The 22,481-nt window shown below is 48.2% G+C and overlaps 2 protein-coding genes across 2 annotated transcripts in view; both read left to right on the top strand.

The window, feature by feature from the left end:
* LOC143955485 (uncharacterized) overlaps positions 1-22,481 on the top strand; it is a 337,730-nt gene that overhangs the window by 188,396 nt on the left and 126,853 nt on the right. The window lies entirely within an intron of this gene.
* Positions 1-22,481, top strand: part of LOC143955380 (uncharacterized) — an 83,707-nt gene that overhangs the window by 46,657 nt on the left and 14,569 nt on the right. The window contains exon 2 of the mRNA XM_077465440.1: positions 17,894-17,962. Coding sequence (XP_077321566.1) covers positions 17,894-17,962 — 69 coding nt within the window. The remainder of the gene's footprint in view (positions 1-17,893; positions 17,963-22,481) is intronic.

Here is a 22,481-nt window from a genome sequence, read left to right as displayed (position 1 = left end):
TTTTTGCTAGAAAATTACTTAGAACCCCCAAACGTTATATTTTGTTTTTTTCTAACACCCTAGAGAATAAAATGGCGGTCTTTGCAATACTTTTTTTTTGACACCGTATATTGCGCAGCGGTCTTACAAGCACACTTTTTTGGGAAAAAATTCCGTTTTTTGAATAAAATAAAAAAAGGCGGGGGGCGTGACCGGAAGTGCTGGGGAGAGGTCGCATCCCTGCTGAGCTCCGCCGGCCGAGAAACAATCTTCACCCATCCGCCGCTACCAAGCGGGATTTTGGCCGGCGGACACCTCAACTCGCTCCCCACGAGTCCCGGGAGCACAACCGCCACCGTATTGCGGCTCCGGACCGGCGGTACGTCCCGCGATCGGGCCCGAGGCCTACTACACCTGGCGAGCGCCGGCCGCCATCTTGCGGCCTACAAGGCCTCCGGAGCCTCCGCGCTCGCGTACCGCGGGCCGCTCGGATAGCGGCGCTGCACACGCATCTTCAGTGGGTCGGAGGAGCCTCCCTAAGGCCTGGGACAAAACTTTGGCAGAGAGCACTGGAATCAACAGGCAGCTCGTTACTGTGGAGGACATATGGAAGACTGAGGTAGGCGGCCATCTTGGTACACCTAGTCCTCCATTACAGGCCCCTCACACACTCCCACGGACAGATTCTGCTCCCCCCCCTGTACTACACGCCATCCACATAGACTATAGTGTCCCTGGAGAGCCTACAGATGGACGTGTAATCATATATATCTTGACTGGGGGTGCATACGCGGTCTCAAGGAAAATGACAGCGTAATTCCCTAGCACTGCGCCGTCGGACCATTCCACTTGGCGGATAAGGCATATTCAGCTAACGACTGTGGTCACATCTACCCCAACCACTGCATGCGCTATTTGGCAACCGGCGGGTATGTATAATACGCCCCGGAACCGTCCCCGCAACAGATCACAACAGAAATCCTCTCCGGTCCTGGGGAAGGCGAAGGGGAAGGGCAGGATGGCGCCTGAACCGCCGGAACCTGATGACACCACACAACATTCTGATGATAGCCTGTCACAGTTCCCCTCTAACCTAGCAAGCCCAGCGGACACTAACTCTGAAGCTTTGCTACAAAAATTCCGCACCATAGTAAGGGACGAGATCACCGCGACCTCTTGCAAGCTGTCTGCTGAACTGGTGAAGGATCTTAAAGAACTAGGCCACCGCACTAATCAGTTGGAGGAACGGATGGACCTAACAACCACGGTACTTGAGGGTCATGAGGAAGAGGTGGAGAAACTGAATGCAGAACTTGTGACGCTCCAGGACAAACTTGAGGACTCAGAAAATAGACCTCGCAGAGGTAATTTGCGTATACGCGGCCTCCCGGAAACCATCACAGACCTACAGGGTACAGCTACAGCGTTCTTCCAGGAGCTTGCTCCCGATATTCCTACGGAACGCCTGGAGTTCGACCGTATCCATAGGTCCCTCGCTCCCAAGCCAACTGAGGGCCCCCCTAGAGATGTGATCATAAAATTTCACTTCTACAGAACCAAGGAACGGCTTCTCCAAGCGGCCAGAGAGTTGCCGGACATTACATTCCAGGGAAACTCCCTCCAATTGTTTGCAGATCTTTCCCCGGTCACTATCGCTAAAAGGCGGAATATGAAGCCCTATCTGCAAATCCTGCAAGCCAGAAACATCCGCTATCGGTGGGGGTTCCCCTTTAAACTCTCTTTTTATCATCTGGGACGTCAGTTTCATGCCTCATCTTTGCCGGATCTGAGGCGACAATTCCAGGAGCTGCAGTTTGACCTCCCTCCTTCTTAACCCGAAACAGCATTGGCCCGCCCGGGTCCCTCCCGGGCCCCACTGAGATCCTCACAACACGGATCCCAAGCCCTCCGCTCTCTCAAGGCTCAGAGGTTTCAAGAAGTTTCTACAGCCGGGCATCTTTAGAAAAGTGCTGCTTCTGCCCTTTGCTAAATTTGATTGTGCTTTGTTTTTTTTTGTTTTTTTTCTTCTTTTCCCCTGCCTTCGCACAGCAGGCTCGCCTCAGGCTCTTGAACAAGCAGCAACTAATGCCACCAGGAGACTAGAACGGGACACCTCTGAACCGCAACTCTGAGGATTGGTAAGCTAGTCATTATTTGCTTACAGGCAGACTGTGCTGGTCTTTAACCCTGGACTGTGGCGGCCCACCTTACTGGTTGCAGATGAATGGCGGGGGAATTGTCTTGACCCTTTTTTTTTTTTTATATTTTGTACAATTAGTGCACTCAGGTAATGACTGCCGTCTCCCCCCCAATTGCATAAGCTATTTCGATTCCCCACCTCCTTTTTACCCTTTTCAATTTTTTCCCCTCCCATTGTGTGAGTTAAGAGGGGGTGTATGCACTGTGGACTGGACCCCTGCCTACTATTGGCCGAATGGGGGGAGGCCTTGCGCCCATCCCGCGGTTAATAGGCACACCTGTTTTTTTTTGCTTTGGGTTCCTTTTAGATGTTGCTGGGTTCATGCTGTTTTTTCATGGGCGGGGGGTCACCCCATGCACTGCCCTGTTTTTTTTTTTTTTTTTTTTTGGGGGGTGGGGGAGGGGATAGGGATGGTGACATTTTTTCTCTTTGTCTCTTTTTTTTTTTCTACTACAGTCTTTCATTTGTTCTTGGGGTTTATTTCGATATGCCATTGTTGACATGTTCTTTTATATGTATGGTTATTGTTACAGTTAAGCCAAGTGGTCTCCGACGGACCACTGCACCCTCATGCTGTGGTACTTGATCCGAACTAACGTTCGAGTCAACACCCGACCAGGTAGTGGGATGTTTAACCCACGACTCATAGCAATCTTACTGTTACAGAGTTATATGTTCGCAGAATTGCATGTTTCTACTACCTTTTCTGATGTGATACAATATTTCTCTCTTCCTTCTCCCTCTTCACTGCTTCTTTCCCTTTTTTCCCCCTCTGGGTTCGCAGGGTGTGTACGCTGGTTCAAGGTTGATGGCCGCCTAAAGCTGTCCCAATGACAATTAACTGGTTGTCCCTGAATGTTCAGGGCATGAACTCTCCCCATAAGAGGGTGAAGGTTTTTAAATATCTGCGCAAACGACAAGTTGACATTGCTTGTTTACAGGAGACACATTTTTCTGAGACCTCCCATCCTAGGTACTTCGATGCTCAGTTCCCTCAGGTATTTTTTGCAAATGCTTCAACTAAACAAAGGGGGGTCCTCGTAGCTTTTCGCAAATCTGTTCCATTTAGTTGCACTAAACAGATCGCAGACCCTGATGGGCGGTACCTATTGCTCCAAGGCACTATTCATGGCATGGAGGTTACCGTACTAACGTACTATGCCCCGAATGTAAATCCGGGGCCCTTCTTGACCCATGTCTGCACCCTACTTATGTCCCACGGCAAGGGCACCCTCCTTCTTGTGGATGACTCTAACCTTCTACTAAATCCCAAACTAGATAAGCAGCCGCCCGAGAGAAACGGACAGTCGGCAGGGGCTAAAAAATTCATGTCCTCCTTGCAAACACTTGACTTGGTTGACCTGTGGAGGGAATGTCATCCTCAGGGCAAGGACTACACCCATTACTCTCACCCCCATCAGGTCCACTCAAGGATTGACCATATGTTTATGCTCAGACGTCACCTTCCGTTAGTGGTATCGGCCTCAATCTTGGCTGTTCCTTGGTCGGATCACGACCCGGTGCTAGTTGTCTGTCACTCTGGATAGACCTAGATTTTCTCCCTGGGTGATGAATGATTCCCTTCTTTCGCATGCAGGTGTGACAGCGGATATTGTTAAGGCTTCGGAGGACTACTTTCGTGAAAATTTGGGCTCGGTGCAGTCACCAGTGGTCCTTTGGGAGGCTTATAAAGCGGTGTTACGGGGTCGGATAATTGGTCTGGCTTCGGCCCGTAAGAGGGCAAGAGAGATAAAACAAAAAGAGCTTGAGTCCCGATTGGAGTCACTATCCGAGAAGTTTAAACAGTTTCCCACCCCGAACAACCGTAAGCTGTTGGACATAGCCAGATCGGAGCTTGACCTATGCCTTACTGAGGGTGCTGAGCGTATACTGCGCTGGTCCCGCCAGCGGTGGTATGTGAGAGCAAATAAGCCAAACCGTATGTTAGCAGACTCCGAACCTTTGCCCCTAAATTGAATCCGATTACCCTACGAGATCGAAACAATGTCCTATCAGGGAACCCGAAGCATGTTCTGTAGGAATTTGGGTTTCGCCTTTCGAAGCTATACGCGGCACCAGAGGGTAATGCGGCTCAGAGCACGGCAGACTTCCTGGAAAGCCTTTCGCTCCCATCCTTAACGGGCGCTCACATTGCCCTCATGGATAGGGATATTCAGATCACCGAAGCTCTACAAGCAATAAAGGAACTTAAGGTAGGAAAACGTCCTGGGCCTGATGGGTACACCGCGCTTTACTATAGGAAGCTGGCATCGGTAGTAGCCCCTCACCTGGTGGCAATGTACAATTCGGTCAAAAACGGCAGCCCTCTCTCCCCCAGATCTTCTGACTGCAAATGTGGTGATGATTCCTAAACCGGACCGTGACCACTCATCTTGGGCCAATTTCAGGCCGATCTCGCTCATCAATGTAGATATGAAACTCTTGACAAAAATCTTGGCGACTCGACTAAACTCTTTCCTCCCCCGTTTAATAAAAAAGGACCAGGTTGGCTTCGTACCACAGAGACAGGCGGGAGATGCAATTCGACGTATAGTTCAAATCCAGCATATAGCCCAGGCTCGCTCCCAGGAATCCATGCTTCTCTCCCTCGATATGAATAAGGCCTTTGACTCCTTATCTTGGCCCTATCTCATGTCTGTCCTACGGCACTATGGATTCGGGAATTCATTTATGACTTGGATGTCGGCCCTATATGATTCCCCCCGAGCAAAAATTAAATATTACGGATTTGAATCCCCCATTTTTACTATCCACAGGGGAACCCGCCAGGGATGTCCGCTGTCACCCCTTCTTTTTGTGTTGGCACTGGAACCTCTGGCGGAGGCAATAAGAGCTCACCCAGATATCCGGGACATAGAAATAGCAGGTTGCCCCCATAAGATTTCCTTATTCGCTGATGACATTCTCATTTCTGTCACCTCTCCTAGAACTTCCCTGCCAAACTTACACACACTGTTGCAATCCTTTGCATCTCTCTCAGGACTCCAGATTAACTCATCTAAATCGAAGGCATTGTCGACTAATCTCTCTGTGGAGTTACTGGGGGACTTGCAGTTGGCCTTTCCTTACCAATGGGTTTCCTCTTTGCCTTATTTAGGAATCCGTCTCACATCGACATACCAGGCTTTATATCAGGCGAATTATCCACCATTATTCAAAAAATTAACGGATATGTTGTCGGCGTGGTCCTCCTTACCTCTTTCATGGTTTGGGAGAATAACGGGCATTAGGATGGCATATCTCCCAAAATTACTTTATTATTTTAGGGTTCTCCCCATCCCAATTCCCTCCCATGTCCTCAATATCCATCAGCGTAGGATCCTGCAATTTATCTGGGGATCGTCTCGTCCCCGTATTAATAAACAAATCCTGTTCGCCAACAAAAGTAATGGGGGCCTCTCGGTCCCGAATATAAGAGACTACTACGTGGCTGCTACCATTGCTCCGCTCTCTCACCTTCACGAGACGTATCAACTCCCGCTCTGGGCGACTATTGATCTGCTTGAGACGGACCCTGTCCCAATCTCTTCATTACCATGGCTCCCACCTGCACATCGCCCTAAGATTACAGGGCCTTGTATGATTCATACGCTACGAGTTTGGGACTCTGTGAAGTACTCGGCGGGGCTGGCTTCTCCCCATCTCCCGCTGTTGCGACTTCTACGTTGCCCACTTTTCCCTCCAGGCCTTCATGACTCCGTGCAATTCAAGTGGTGGACCATGAATGGCTTCGGCGATGTACACTCCTTGCTTACTCCCACAAAAATTTTACCATATGATGTTTTACGTTCATCACACGATATACCTCTACGGGAATATTTCAGGTATCTACAGATCCGTAATTTCCTCCAGAGTCTCATTAAATCTCAGGACGCCCCATACAGGTTGACACCGTTTGAGAGCATATGCAGATCCAGGCCCCACTCTCCTGGTCTGATATCTATGATATACTCAGCTCTGGTTTCTAAGCGGAGACCTCCTGTGCGGTCTTACCATTTGCAATGGGAGAGAGAGTTGGGGAAGAAGCTGGACCCGGAGGATTGGCAGGCAATGACCCTAGCCATATCCAACTGCTCGCGCAATGTGGTAATTCTGGAAAATGCATATAAGGTGTTATACCGGTGGTATTGTACCCCGACGCGTCTGGCTCGCTTTGTTCCAACCTGTTCCCCACTTTGTTTTAGAGAATGTGCCCGAGAGGGCAATATGGCCCATATTTGGTGGACCTGCCCACGGGTGTGCAGACTATGGGTCAGGGTGTACGCATTGCTCCGTAGCCTACTTCGAGTAAATCTTAAAAAGGATCCATTTGAGGCACTCCTTGGCAAACCAATAACTGAGCTGTTACGCCCAGAGCGCCAATTGACGCAACATCTCTTTACTGCAACTAAGTTGACAATAGCCAGAGCATGGAGAACCCCGGCGTGTCTGGCAGCCCTGGATAGCATATAATTATTCTCCTAGATTTGATGTTGCTTTATTATCAATGTAGGGACCGGTGGTGCGCACCCTGTGAACCCATTCTCTTCCCTCCCTCCCCTCTCTCTTCCTCGACCCCCCCTCCTTCTCTCTTTTGATCCTCCCTACTCCTCCCCTGCTTCTCATTCAACAACCTCTTTTCATCTTCCCTTGACTCACTCTACATCTTCTTCTCCCCTTCTCTCTCTTGTCTCACCAATTACCAGTAGATGATTACTATGGGCTGTTAATGCACTGTATGACATGCTTCTGTTGCAGTCATGTGAAAACCCGGGTTCACCCGGACGCAGGACATGTTGGAATCGTTCGGGCAACAGCCTGCTTTAATTACTACCATACAGTGAATCACCTGAACTGTTATTTGTACGACAGCCTATTGTATTGGAATGTAAACTTGTTCATTAATACTAATAAAAACCTTTGTAAAAGAAAAAAAAAAAAAGGCAACAGTAAAATTAGCCCAAATTTTTTTTTATATTGTGAAAGATAATGTTACGCCGAGTAAATTGATACCCAACATGTCACGCCTCAAAATTGCGCCCGCTCGTGGAATGGCGACAAACTTTTACCCTCAAAAATCTCCATAAGCGACATTTAAAAAAAATTCAGAGGAGGTCTAGGGCTAGAATTATTGCTCTCGCTCTACCGATCGCGGCGATACCTCACATTTGTGGTTTGACCGCCGTTTTCATATGCGGGCGCTACTCACGTATGCGCTTGCTTCTGTCGGGACGGGGTGTTTTAAAAAAAAATTATTTATTTTACTTGATTTTATTTATAAAAAAAAAAAAAAATGGATCACTTTTATTCCTATTACAAGGAATGTAAACATCCCTTGTAATAGAAAAAAGCATGACAGGTCCTCTTAAATATGAGATCTGGGGGGGGTCAAAAATTCCTCACATCTCTTATTTGGACTTAAATGCAATAATAAAAAAAAAAGTCATTTGAAAAAATTACATTGAAAAAAATATACCTTTAAGAGTTATGGGCGGAAGTGGCGTTTTGACGTAGTTTCCGCCCTCCTATGGTATAGAGACGAGTGGGGGGGCCATCTTAGCCTCACTCCTCTCTATACTCAGCTAGGAAGAGGACCCGATCGCCTCCGACCGCTACCGACGGCTCCGGTAAGCGGCGGAGGGCGCGGGAGAGGTGCCACTCCCGCCGCCCATAATGGTGATCTCGAGACGAACCCGCCGCGGAGACCACCGTTACAACCGAGATATCCCTCTTTACAGGAGGCGGTCCTGTGTTCTATAACGGTGGTCTCCGCGGCGGGTTCGTCTCGAGATCACCATTATGGGCGGCGGGAGTGGCACCTCTCCCGCGCCCTCCGCCGCTTACCGGAGCCGTCGGTAGCGGTCGGAGGCGATCGGGTCCTCTTCCTAGCTGAGTATAGAGAGGAGTGAGGCTAAGATGGCCCCCCCACTCGTCTCTATACCATAGGAGGGCGGAAACTACGTCAAAACGCCACTTCCGCCCATAACTCTTAAAGGTATATTTTTTTCAATGTAATTTTTTCAAATGACTTTTTTTTTTATTATTGCATTTAAGTCCAAATAAGAGATGTGAGGAATTTTTGACCCCCCCCAGATCTCATATTTAAGAGGACCTGTCATGCTTTTTTCTATTACAAGGGATGTTTACATTCCTTGTAATAGGAATAAAAGTGATCCATTTTTTTTTTTTTTAATAAATAAAATCAAGTAAAATAAATAATTTTTTTTTAAAACACCCCGTCCCGACAGAAGCAAGCGCATACGTGAGTAGCGCCCGCATATGAAAACGGCGGTCAAACCACAAATGTGAGGTATCGCCGCGATCGGTAGAGCGAGAGCAATAATTCTAGCCCTAGACCTCCTCTGAATTTTTTTTAAATGTCGCTTATGGAGATTTTTGAGGGTAAAAGTTTGTCGCCATTCCACGAGCGGGCGCAATTTTGAGGCGTGACATGTTGGGTATCAATTTACTCGGCGTAACATTATCTTTCACAATATAAAAAAAAATTTGGGCTAATTTTACTGTTGCCTTTTTTTTTTTTTCTTTTACAAAGGTTTTTATTAGTATTAATGAACAAGTTTACATTCCAATACAATAGGCTGTCGTACAAATAACAGTTCAGGTGATTCACTGTATGGTAGTAATTAAAGCAGGCTGTTGCCCGAACGATTCCAACATGTCCTGCGTCCGGGTGAACCCGGGTTTTCACATGACTGCAACAGAAGCATGTCATACAGTGCATTAACAGCCCATAGTAATCATCTACTGGTAATTGGTGAGACAAGAGAGAGAAGGGGAGAAGAAGATGTAGAGTGAGTCAAGGGAAGATGAAAAGAAGTTGTTGAATGAGAAGCAGGGGAGGAGTAGGGAGGATCAAAAGAGAGAAGGAGGGGGGGTCGAGGAAGAGAGAGGGGAGGGAGGGAAGAGAATGGGTTCACAGGGTGCGCACCACCGGTCCCTACATTGATAATAAAGCAACATCAAATCTAGGAGAATAATTATATGCTATCCAGGGCTGCCAGACACGCCGGGGTTCTCCATGCTCTGGCTATTGTCAACTTAGTTGCAGTAAAGAGATGTTGCGCCAATTGGCGCTCTGGGCGTAACAGCTCAGTTATTGGTTTGCCAAGGAGTGCCTCAAATGAATCCTTTTTAAGATTTACTCGAAGTAGGCTACGGAGCAATGCGTACACCCTGACCCATAGTCTGCACACCCGTGGGCAGGTCCACCAAATATGGGCCATATTGCCCTCTCGGGCACATTCTCTAAAACAAAGTGGGGAACAGGTTGGAACAAAGCGAGCCAGACGCGTCGGGGTACAATACCACCGGTATAACACCTTATATGCATTTTCCAGAATTACCACATTGCGCGAGCAGTTGGATATGGCTAGGGTCATTGCCTGCCAATCCTCCGGGTCCAGCTTCTTCCCCAACTCTCTCTCCCATTGCAAATGGTAAGACCGCACAGGAGGTCTCCGCTTAGAAACCAGAGCTGAGTATATCATAGATATCAGACCAGGAGAGTGGGGCCTGGATCTGCATATGCTCTCAAACGGTGTCAACCTGTATGGGGCGTCCTGAGATTTAATGAGACTCTGGAGGAAATTACGGATCTGTAGATACCTGAAATATTCCCGTAGAGGTATATAGTGTGATGAACGTAAAACATCATATGGTAAAATTTTTGTGGGAGTAAGCAAGGAGTGTACATCGCCGAAGCCATTCATGGTCCACCACTTGAATTGCACGGAGTCATGAAGGCCTGGAGGGAAAAGTGGGCAACGTAGAAGTCGCAACAGCGGGAGATGTGGAGAAGCCAGCCCCGCCGAGTACTTCACAGAGTCCCAAACTCGTAGCGTATGAATCATACAAGGCCCTGTAATCTTAGGGCGATGTGCAGGTGGGAGCCATGGTAATGAAGAGATTGGGACAGGGTCCGTCTCAAGCAGATCAATAGTCGCCCAGAGCGGGAGTTGATACGTCTCGTGAAGGTGAGAGAGCGGAGCAATGGTAGCAGCCACGTAGTAGTCTCTTATATTCGGGACCGAGAGGCCCCCATTACTTTTGTTGGCGAACAGGATTTGTTTATTAATACGGGGACGAGACGATCCCCAGATAAATTGCAGGATCCTACGCTGATGGATATTGAGGACATGGGAGGGAATTGGGATGGGGAGAACCCTAAAATAATAAAGTAATTTTGGGAGATATGCCATCCTAATGCCCGTTATTCTCCCAAACCATGAAAGAGGTAAGGAGGACCACGCCGACAACATATCCGTTAATTTTTTGAATAATGGTGGATAATTCGCCTGATATAAAGCCTGGTATGTCGATGTGAGACGGATTCCTAAATAAGGCAAAGAGGAAACCCATTGGTAAGGAAAGGCCGACTGCAAGTCCCCCAGTAACTCCACAGAGAGATTAGTCGACAATGCCTTCGATTTAGATGAGTTAATCTGGAGTCCTGAGAGAGATGCAAAGGATTGCAACAGTGTGTGTAAGTTTGGCAGGGAAGTTCTAGGAGAGGTGACAGAAATGAGAATGTCATCAGCGAATAAGGAAATCTTATGGGGGCAACCTGCTATTTCTATGTCCCGGATATCTGGGTGAGCTCTTATTGCCTCCGCCAGAGGTTCCAGTGCCAACACAAAAAGAAGGGGTGACAGCGGACATCCCTGGCGGGTTCCCCTGTGGATAGTAAAAATGGGGGATTCAAATCCGTAATATTTAATTTTTGCTCGGGGGGAATCATATAGGGCCGACATCCAAGTCATAAATGAATTCCCGAATCCATAGTGCCGTAGGACAGACATGAGATAGGGCCAAGATAAGGAGTCAAAGGCCTTATTCATATCGAGGGAGAGAAGCATGGATTCCTGGGAGCGAGCCTGGGCTATATGCTGGATTTGAACTATACGTCGAATTGCATCTCCCGCCTGTCTCTGTGGTACGAAGCCAACCTGGTCCTTTTTTATTAAACGGGGGAGGAAAGAGTTTAGTCGAGTCGCCAAGATTTTTGTCAAGAGTTTCATATCTACATTGATGAGCGAGATCGGCCTGAAATTGGCCCAAGATGAGTGGTCACGGTCCGGTTTAGGAATCATCACCACATTTGCAGTCAGAAGATCTGGGGGAGAGAGGGCTGCCGTTTTTGACCGAATTGTACATTGCCACCAGGTGAGGGGCTACTACCGATGCCAGCTTCCTATAGTAAAGCGCGGTGTACCCATCAGGCCCAGGACGTTTTCCTACCTTAAGTTCCTTTATTGCTTGTAGAGCTTCGGTGATCTGAATATCCCTATCCATGAGGGCAATGTGAGCGCCCGTTTAGGATGGGAGCGAAAGGCTTTCCAGGAAGTCTGCCGTGCTCTGAGCCGCATTACCCTCTGGTGCCGCGTATAGCTTCGAAAGGCGAAACCCAAATTCCTACAGAACATGCTTCGGGTTCCCTGATAGGACATTGTTTCGATCTCGTAGGGTAATCGGATTCAATTTAGGGGCAAAGGTTCGGAGTCTGCTAACATACGGTTTGGCTTATTTGCTCTCACATACCACCGCTGGCGGGACCAGCGCAGTATACGCTCAGCACCCTCAGTAAGGCATAGGTCAAGCTCCGATCTGGCTATGTCCAACAGCTTACGGTTGTTCGGGGTGGGAAACTGTTTAAACTTCTCGGATAGTGACTCCAATCGGGACTCAAGCTCTTTTTGTTTTATCTCTCTTGCCCTCTTACGGGCCGAAGCCAGACCAATTATCCGACCCCGTAACACCGCTTTATAAGCCTCCCAAAGGACCACTGGTGACTGCACCGAGCCCAAATTTTCACGAAAGTAGTCCTCCGAAGCCTTAACAATATCCGCTGTCACACCTGCATGCGAAAGAAGGGAATCATTCATCACCCAGGGAGAAAATCTAGGTCTATCCAGAGTGACAGACAACTAGCACCGGGTCGTGATCCGACCAAGGAACAGCCAAGATTGAGGCCGATACCACTAACGGAAGGTGACGTCTGAGCATAAACATATGGTCAATCCTTGAGTGGACCTGATGGGGGTGAGAGTAATGGGTGTAGTCCTTGCCCTGAGGATGACATTCCCTCCACAGGTCAACCAAGTCAAGTGTTTGCAAGGAGGACATGAATTTTTTAGCCCCTGCCGACTGTCCGTTTCTCTCGGGCGGCTGCTTATCTAGTTTGGGATTTAGTAGAAGGTTAGAGTCACCCACAAGAAGGAGGGTGCCCTTGCCGTGGGACATAAGTAGGGTGCAGACATGGGTCAAGAAGGGCCCCGGATTTACATTCGGGGCATAGTACGTTAGTACGGTAACCTCCATGCCATGAATAGTGCCTTGGAGCAATAGGTACCGCCCATCAGGGTCTGCGATCTGTTTAGTGCAACTAAATGGAACAGATTTGCGAAAAGCTACGAGGACCCCCCTTTGTTTAGTTGAAGCATTTGCAAAAAATACCTGAGGGAACTGAGCATCGAAGTACCTAGGATGGGAGGTCTCAGAAAAATGTGTCTCCTGTAAACAAGCAATGTCAACTTGTCGTTTGCGCAGATATTTAAAAACCTTCACCCTCTTATGGGGAGAGTTCATGCCCTGAACATTCAGGGACAACCAGTTAATTGTCATTGGGACAGCTTTAGGCGGCCATCAACCTTGAACCAGCGTACACACCCTGCGAACCCAGAGGGGGAAAAAAGGGAAAGAAGCAGTGAAGAGGGAGAAGGAAGAGAGAAATATTGTATCACATCAGAAAAGGTAGTAGAAACATGCAATTCTGCGAACATATAACTCTGTAACAGTAAGATTGCTATGAGTCGTGGGTTAAACATCCCACTACCTGGTCGGGTGTTGACTCGAACGTTAGTTCGGATCAAGTACCACAGCATGAGGGTGCAGTGGTCCGTCGGAGACCACTTGGCTTAACTGTAACAATAACCATACATATAAAAGAACATGTCAACAATGGCATATCGAAATAAACCCCAAGAACAAATGAAAGACTGTAGTAGAAAAAAAAAAAGAGACAAAGAGAAAAAATGTCACCATCCCTATCCCCTCCCCCACCCCCCAAAAAAAAAAAAAAAAAAAAACAGGGCAGTGCATGGGGTGACCCCCCGCCCATGAAAAAACAGCATGAACCCAGCAACATCTAAAAGGAACCCAAAGCAAAAAAAAACAGGTGTGCCTATTAACCGCGGGATGGGCGCAAGGCCTCCCCCCATTCGGCCAATAGTAGGCAGGGGTCCAGTCCACAGTGCATACACCCCCTCTTAACTCACACAATGGGAGGGGAAAAAATTGAAAAGGGGAAAAAGGAGGTGGGGAATCGAAATAGCTTATGCAATTGGGGGGGAGACGGCAGTCATTACCTGAGTGCACTAATTGTACAAAATATAAAAAAAAAAAAAGGGTCAAGACAATTCCCCCGCCATTCATCTGCAACCAGTAAGGTGGGCCGCCACAGTCCAGGGTTAAAGACCAGCACAGTCTGCCTGTAAGCAAATAATGACTAGCTTACCAATCCTCAGAGTTGCGGTTCAGAGGTGTCCCGTTCTAGTCTCCTGGTGGCATTAGTTGCTGCTTGTTCAAGAGCCTGAGGCGAGCCTGCTGTGCGAAGGCAGGGGAAAAGAAGAAAAAAAACAAAAAAAAACAAAGCACAATCAAATTTAGCAAAGGGCAGAAGCAGCACTTTTCTAAAGATGCCCGGCTGTAAAAACTTCTTGAAACCTCTGAGCCTTGAGAGAGCGGAGGGCTTGGGATCCGTGTTGTGAGGATCTCAGTGGGGCCCGGGAGGGACCCGGGCGGGCCAATGCTGTTTCGGGTTAAGAAGGAGGGAGGTCAAACTGCAGCTCCTGGAATTGTCGCCTCAGATCCGGCAAAGATGAGGCATGAAACTGACGTCCCAGATGATAAAAAGAGAGTTTAAAGGGGAACCCCCACCGATAGCGGATGTTTCTGGCTTGCAGGATTTGCAGATAGGGCTTCATATTCCGCCTTTTAGCGATAGTGACCGGGGAAAGATCTGCAAACAATTGGAGGGAGTTTCCCTGGAATGTAATGTTCGGCAACTCTCTGGCCGCTTGGAGAAGCCGTTCCTTGGTTCTGTAGAAGTGAAATTTTATGATCACATCTCTAGGGGGGCCCTCAGTTGGCTTGGGAGCGAGGGACCTATGGATACGGTCGAACTCCAGGCGTTCCGTAGGAATATCGGGAGCAAGCTCCTGGAAGAACGCTGTAGCTGTACCCTGTAGGTCTGTGATGGTTTCCGGGAGGCCGCGTATACGCAAATTACCTCTGCGAGGTCTATTTTCTGAGTCCTCAAGTTTGTCCTGGAGCGTCACAAGTTCTGCATTCAGTTTCTCCACCTCTTCCTCATGACCCTCAAGTACCGTGGTTGTTAGGTCCATCCGTTCCTCCAACTGATTAGTGCGGTGGCCTAGTTCTTTAAGACCCTTCACCAGTTCAGCAGACAGCTTGCGAGAGGTCGCGGTGATCTCGTCCCTTACTATGGTGCGGAATTTTTGTAGCAAAGCTTCAGAGTTAGTGTCCGCTGGGCTTGCTAGGTTAGAGGGGAACTGTGACAGGCTATCATCAGAATGCTGTGTGGTGTCATCAGGTTCCGGCGGTTCAGGCGCCATCCTGCCCTTCCCCTTCGCCTTCCCCAGGACCGGAGAGGATTTCTGTTGTGATCTGTTGCGGGGACGGTTCCGGGGCGTATTATACATACCCGCCGGTTGCCAAATAGCGCATGCAGTGGTTGGGGTAGATGTGACGAGAGTCGTTAGCTGAATATGCCTTATCCGCCAAGTGGAATGGTCCGACGGCGCAGTGCTAGGGAATTACGCTGTCATTTTCCTTGAGACCGCGTATGCACCCCCAGTCAAGATATATATGATTACACGTCCATCTGTAGGCTCTCCAGGGCCACTATAGTCTATGTGGATGGCGTGTAGTACAGGGGGGGAGCAGAATCTGTCCGTGGGAGTGTGTGAGGGGCCTGTAATGGAGGACTAGGTGTACCAAGATGGCCGCCTACCTCAGTCTTCCATATGTCCTCCACAGTAACGAGCTGCCTGTTGATTCCAGTGCTCTCTGCCAAAGTTTTGTCCCAGGCCTTAGGGAGGCTCCTCCGACCCACTGAAGATGCGTGTGCAGCGCCGCTATCCGAGCGGCCCGCGGTACGCGAGCGCGGAGGCTCCGGAGGCCTTGTAGGCCGCAAGATGGCGGCCGGCGCTCGCCAGGTGTAGTAGGCCTCGGGCCCGATCGCGGGACGTACCGCCGGTCCGGAGCCGCAATACGGTGGCGGTTGTGCTCCCGGGACTCGTGGGGAGCGAGTTGAGGTGTCCGCCGGCCAAAATCCCGCTTGGTAGCGGCGGATGGGTGAAGATTGTTTCTCGGCCGGCGGAGCTCAGCAGGGATGCGACCTCTCCCCAGCACTTCCGGTCACGCCCCCCGCCTTTTTTTTTTTTATTCAAAAAACGGAATTTTTTCCCAAAAAAGTGTGCTTGTAAGACCGCTGCGCAATATACGGTGTCAAAAAAAAAGTATTGCAAAGACCGCCATTTTATTCTCTAGGGTGTTAGAAAAAAACAAAATATAACGTTTGGGGGTTCTAAGTAATTTTCTAGCAAAAAAAAAATGTTTTAAACATGTAAACACCAAATCTGAAAAAGAGGCCTGGTCCTTAAAGAGGAAGTAAACCTTGATGGGTTTACTTCCTCTTTGATTCCCTGCAAAGGTAAGGCATAATGGACTACTATGCATCGCATCGCATCGCATAGTAGTCCATTATGTGTCACTTACCTGACACAGGAGCCAGCGAAGTCACCAATGTCCCCTGTAGTTCTGAGCGTCTACTTGGTGGGTCTCATTGCTCCGGCGCTGCGATTCGCCAGAGCAGCGATGACGTCACTCCCGCGCATGCGCACGGGAGCCGTCACTAGCGGCATATCGCCATGATCTGCGGCTTACCCAGTGCGCCTGCGGGCCGCTGTCTACGGTGCATGCACCGTAGACAGCGGTGGCTGTCTTCAGGTAAATATCTCCTAAACCGTATAGGTTTAGGAGATATTTCTTGGACCTACAGGTAAGCCTTAATCTAGGCTTACCTGTAGGTCAAAGTGGTTTGTAAGGGTTTACAACCACTTTAAGTGTATAAGGATATACAGTACATACACACACAGCACAAGGCCGTGCTCACACTACGAGACATTTCTCGGGGCGGCAAATCCTCTGAGCTCCACAAGGTGGTGATCTCACTTCTACACAGGCAAGTCTCTATAGAAGAAAACATGAAGTGATGTCTCATTCAGGCAGGAAGTCTCTATGGAAGACAGGAAGTGATGTCACATACAGACAGGAAGTGATGTCACATACAGACAGGAAGTTCTGGGTGAGAGGTGAGTCGGGAGGAAGTAGAGAGGAGGCATTGTTGGACCTGGCAGTAGAGGAGGTAATAAGATATTATTATTATACAGGATTTATATGGCGCCAACAGTTTGTTTAGCACTTTACAACATGATGGCAGACAGTACAGTTACAATACAGGAGGAATCGGGGGGGCCCGGCTCATTAGAGTTTAAAATCTAAGAATATTATTTTCTAGTTAAGTGACCCAGTTAAGCATGAGCTCAGGTGTGTTCGCATGGACCGCGTGCAGAACCCGCCAGGAAGTCAGCGCAGTACTGCGCTAATCACAGGCAGTGAGACATTGCCCTGATGCGTGGCTGCAGAGATCGGGCCTGAGCTCATCCCTACACCCAGTAACCCCCCCCCCCGTCATGTCCGTCCTCTTCCTCCATAGTCACTGTGACCTCTTTTATCTCCAGCAGATGATGATACACATATATATAGTGTTGGAACCTAGATTAACCCCTTCAGGGTCAGAACATTCCCCCACTTATGGGCCGGAATATTCTCTTCATTTTGAAAATGAATTCTAGTAATTTGTTCCTCTAAACAAACAGCACTGACAATAAATAGACAAGACAATGACCATCCTGACCATACATGGCCTACAACGGGCAATTATTACACCACACCGGCAGATTTACCCCTTCAGGATCAGAACGTTCCCCCAGTTACGGGGCCGGAACATTGTCTTCATTTTGTTGGTGTGTCACCTTTCCCACCAATCACCTTCTCACCTCATCAGTCTATACTAACGGAATTATATGACTTTTATTAGTAGTGGGGGATGGGGGGGATTGGAATATGTATGTCTTTATTTTACAAGATTGATATAGGAAGAAAGAGGAAAAATGTAATTTGTAGAAAAAATGTCCTGAAAACTAATTTTTCCATATTGATCCAAGTCTCAGATATTCATTCACACCATCCCCCACCATGATCAGGTAGATGGATAACAATCACTGATAGGATTTATACACAAACATGTTTATATATTTAGAGTGGAACCCTCGGGAATGATAATATTGTTGTTAAAGAAGAGTATAAAGAGGAGGATGAGGAGTATGGTGTGATGAAGCAGCTTTCTGAAGGACACAAGGACTTCATGATGGAGCAATCAAGTAACAGAAACCCACCAGAGAGATGTCCCCGTCCTCTGTATTCCCGGGATTCCACACAGGAAGATCACACCATCCCCCACCATCATCAGGTAGATGAGAAACAATTATGAGTAGTTATGATTTATACACAAACATGTTTGTTACGATTAATGTTTTATTATATATTCAGAGTGGAAATCTTGAGGATTATAATAGTGTTATTAAAGAAGAGTACAAGCAAGAGGACAAGGAATATGGTGTAATGAAGGAGCTTTTAGATGGACACAAGGATATGATGGAGCCACCTAATAACAGGAACCCACCAGAGAGATGTCCCCGTCCTCTGTATTCCCGGGATTCCACACAGGAAGATCACACCATCCCCCACCATCATCAGGTAGATGAGGAACAATCACTGATAGTATCATTAGGATCTGTACATTATCTGCATTGTTACCATTGATGTCATTTTTGTTATATATTCAGAGTGGAAACCTGAGAGATCCTAAAGTTGAGGTTAAAGCGGAGGTCCACCCTAAAGTGGACCTTCCGCTCATTGGAATCCCCCCCCCCCTCCGGCGCCACAATTGGCACCTTTCAGGGGGGAGGGGGGTGCTGGTACCTGTACAGTACAGGTATCTGCACCCACTGCCGGGATAGCTCTCTGCGGAAAGGGGCGTAGATCTACGCCCCTTTCCGAAAGTCCCCCGCTGCCTGCTGGGAAACACACAGATCCCAGAGGCAGCGGGTCCATCCTTATTGCGCAGCGCGACTCGTGCATGCACAGTAGGGAACCGGGAAATGAAGCCGAAAGGCTCCACTTCCTGATTCCCATACCTAAGATGGCGGCAGCAGCACCCGAGAGACGATCGAGAGATCGGCTTCGGGTGCCGAGATCGCGGGCGCGCTGGGCGGGTAAGTGTCCTTATTTTAAAAGTCAGCAGCTGCAGTATTTGTAGCTGCTGGCTTTTAAAAAAAAAAAAAAAAAACGGCGGAACTCCGGGCGGACTCCCGCTTTAAAGAAGAGATAAAAGAGGATGGGGTGATGGAGGAGTTTCCAAAAGGACACAAAGATATGTACCAGGACACCATGATGGAGTCATCCAGCTACAGAAACCCACCAAAGAGATGTCCCCGTCCTCTGTATTCCCGGGATTCCACACAGGAAGATCACACCACCCCCCACCATCATCAGGTAGATGAGGAACAATCACTGGTAGTTATACATTATGCACAAGCATGTGTGTTACAATAAATGTTTTATAATATATTGCAGAGTGGAAACCTCGGGGATGATAATATTTTTGTCAAAGAAGAGTTTTTAAAGAGGAGGATGAGGAGTATGGGGTTATGGAGGAGTTTTCAGAAGGACACAAGGATATGATGGAGCTGCCTAGTGACTAGAACCCACCAGAGAGATGTCCCCGTCCTCTGTATTCCCGGGATTCCACACAGGAAGATCACACCATCCCCCACTGTTACAAGGTTGGTGGGACGGGGAAATCTGAAACATACACTTACAGAGACAATGTGTGGATTTCTTTATTGTACATCACAGGACACAGAGCAGCCATAGTAATTACTATGTGGGTTATAGGCCACCTTCAGGTGAATGGACGCTGGCATAATCAAAGACAGGAAGTACCCCTCTATATAACCCCTCCCACACTGGGAGTACCTCAGTTTTTTCGCCAGTGTCTAAGGTGTTGGTCATGGTTATTGAAGTGCTAAGAAAAGCTCCGCAGAAGGATCCTTCACTGGCTCAGGGGGCTATGCAGACGGATCCATAAAAAGTGCCAAGAAAGCCAAAGTGGATGGTCCTTGGGCCTCGAGGAAAGAAGAACAAGGTTTTAGCCTGTAATACTTCTCTTTGAGAGCTGGACCCTGGGACCTGGCATCTTGGTCACGTAAAAACTAAACCAAAGGTTTGTTCTGGCAGGGTGCTGTACACGTCCAAGGGAGTGGACCCTATATACAAAGGGGACCCGTTCCTTGAAGGTCTGTCATGACATGGCCCTCCATGATGGGTGAAGGTTGGGTCTGTCCGTGATTTTCTAGCAGTATCCTGCAGCTTAGATGGTAAGTTAAGGGTGTTAAAGGGTGTAAAGTATAACATTTCTAGTGTCAACATACCTTGGTTCCCCAGGTTCTCAGTGACCGCTTGCTTGTGGACAGCATGCACCTACTCCACTCCTTTCAGCCACAAGATGGGGTTCAGGGGTCCCCTGCCTGCTGGGTGTCCCCCTGATGCGAGTCCCCCCCCCCCCGGGATTTCCGAGTTGGAGACCACCGCACAGGCGGGATATGCCCTCTTTTGAAAATAGGAGGCGTTCTACATCACGGGGGGCGTGGCTAAGCATGGGCAGCGTGCACGTTATATACGGCGCATGCGCAGGGCGGCTGCCTTTGAAATCCTCACTCTACAGTGAAGTTTGGCTGAAGGAGGGACACAGCAGCATACTTGGGCACGTAAGCACTATAGGGTGTTAAATACAGGCATTCTCAAGGCACATCTACTCAGCGTCAGCCTGGGCACTAATGGCGGCATATAAAACATTGCTAGACTAAAGCTCAGCAGCAGATGCATTTGGGTTAGTACCTCTGCTTTGTGCTTAGGTCTATGTCTTCACGAAAGAAGAATGCTAAATTACCAAGGAGGAGCACAAGGGTGCCATGGTCAGGGTCTGAGAAACCTAGTCTCACTTCCACAGTACCATCCTCCCCTGAAATACCTAAAGTGGCTGATCAGACTGAGCCATTGAGTATGTCAGGTATTGTAGCTACTTCCAACATTCCAGCCTCTGCATACGTCACTAAAGACGATATGGCTACAGCATTAGCTGGTTTGGAAAGTAAAATAGCTGGTACGTTCGCAGCTTCCTCCCACCCTGGGAGAAAGAGTGATAGGTCCCCAGGGCAGCACCAGAAGTTGCGCAGCCCAAACGGAGGTGAACTTTTATATTCTGGCTTGGGCAGAAGAGCATGTGCCTTGCCTATTTGCAGTCTTCATTCTGGGAGTAGACAATTGGCAGGTGGATTTCTTGAGCCGCCAACAACAATGGTCCCTGCATCCCGACATTTATTCGGGCCGTATGCCAGAAATGGGGTACCCCGGACATAGATCTATTGGCGTCCAGGTTCAACAAGAAGTTGGACAGCTTTGTGTCAAGGACAAGGGATCCACTCGCATACGGGACAGATGCGTTTAATGATCCCATGGGATCAGTTTGTACTGATCCCCCCCAGTGCCGCTGCTCCTTAGCAGGATCAAAGGGGAACAGAAGCCGATAATTCGAGTAGCCGCGGCATGCCCAGAAGAACCTGGTATGCAGAGATCGTAAGAATGGCAGTAGGGGACTCGGGGACTCTTCCATCTCGCCCAGACTTGCTTTTTCAGGGGTCGGTATTCCATCCTGCCTTACAAACGCTAAATATAATGGTTTGGCTATTGAATCCCACATTTTAAGTAGTCGGGGGCTTTCAGGTTCAGTGGTAACTAACCTGATTAATGCAAGAAAGCCAGCTTCTAGGACTATTTAATATAGAGTCTGGACGGGCCTATATTTCCTGGTGTGAAGCCAAAAGATGGCATCCTAGGAAGTATGTCATAGGTGGTAGAGTTCTGGCCTTCCTACAATTTGGAGTGGAAATAAAGCTAGCCTTGAGTACAATCAAGGGTCAGATTTCGGCCTTATCAGTGTTTTTCCAAAGGCTACTTGCTTTGCATTCTTTGGTTCGGGCCTTCATACAAGGGGTAACGTGTATAAATCCGCCAGTTAGGTCACCCTTGTGCCCGTGGGATTTGAATCTATTTTTGTTGGCTTTACAAAGACAGCCTTTTGAGCCAATACGCCATATTCCCTTGATCCTTTTGACAAGGAAATTGGTGTTATTGGTTGCGGTAACCTCCACAAGAAGAGTTTCAGAGTTAGCAGTTTTTTCTTGTAAAGAGCAGTATTATCATTATTCATAAGGATAAGGTGGTGTTGCGTCCTCACCCAACCTTTTTGCCTAAGGTAGTATCAAGTTTTCATCTGAATCAAGTTTCCCTACCTTCCTTTTTTCCAGAACCTTATTCTGAAGAAGAAAAATTATTACACTCTCTCGATGTAGTGAGAGCAGTTAAAGTCTATCTGAAAGTGAGATATATAAGCTCAGATAAGAAAAACTGATGTTTTGTTTGTGCTGCCAGAAGACCCCAAGAAAGGGCAGGCAGCATCAAAATCGACTATTTCAAGATGGATTCGTCATTACTCAGGCTTATGGTTTGAAAAGACGGGTTCTGCCTTTTCAACTTAGAGCGCAGTCTTCCAGGGCAGTAAGTGCCTCATGGGCATCACCAAGCCTCTGACTCAGATTTGCAAGGCCGCAACTTGGTCGTCAGTCCATACATTCACTAGAATCTATCAGGTGCATGTAAGATGGCAAGAGGATGACGCTTTTGGGCGCAGTGTACTGCAGGCAGCAGTATAGGTCCTCACGTCTGATGGCGGTCTGCTTTTATTTGTGTCTCCCTCCCCTCAGAAAGCATGGCTCTTGGACATCCCACATAGTAATTACTATGGCTGCACTGTGTGCTGTGATGTACGATAAAGAAAATAGGATTTTTATAACAGCTTACCTGTAAAATCCTTTTCTTGGAGTACATCACGGGACACAGAGGTCCCCCCCCCCCTCTTATTGGGATATATACATTATTGCTTTGCTACAAAAACTGAGGTTATCCTGGTGTGGGAGGGGTTATATAGAGGGGGACTTCTTGTCTTTGATTATGCCAT

This window comes from Lithobates pipiens, unplaced genomic scaffold, assembly GCF_037356315.1.
Source record: "Lithobates pipiens isolate NorthernLeopardFrog02 unplaced genomic scaffold, aLitPip1_a1.2 Scaffold_35, whole genome shotgun sequence".
Lineage (NCBI taxonomy): Eukaryota > Metazoa > Chordata > Amphibia > Anura > Ranidae > Lithobates > Lithobates pipiens.
This window is presented reverse-complemented; position numbering and strand designations above follow the sequence as displayed.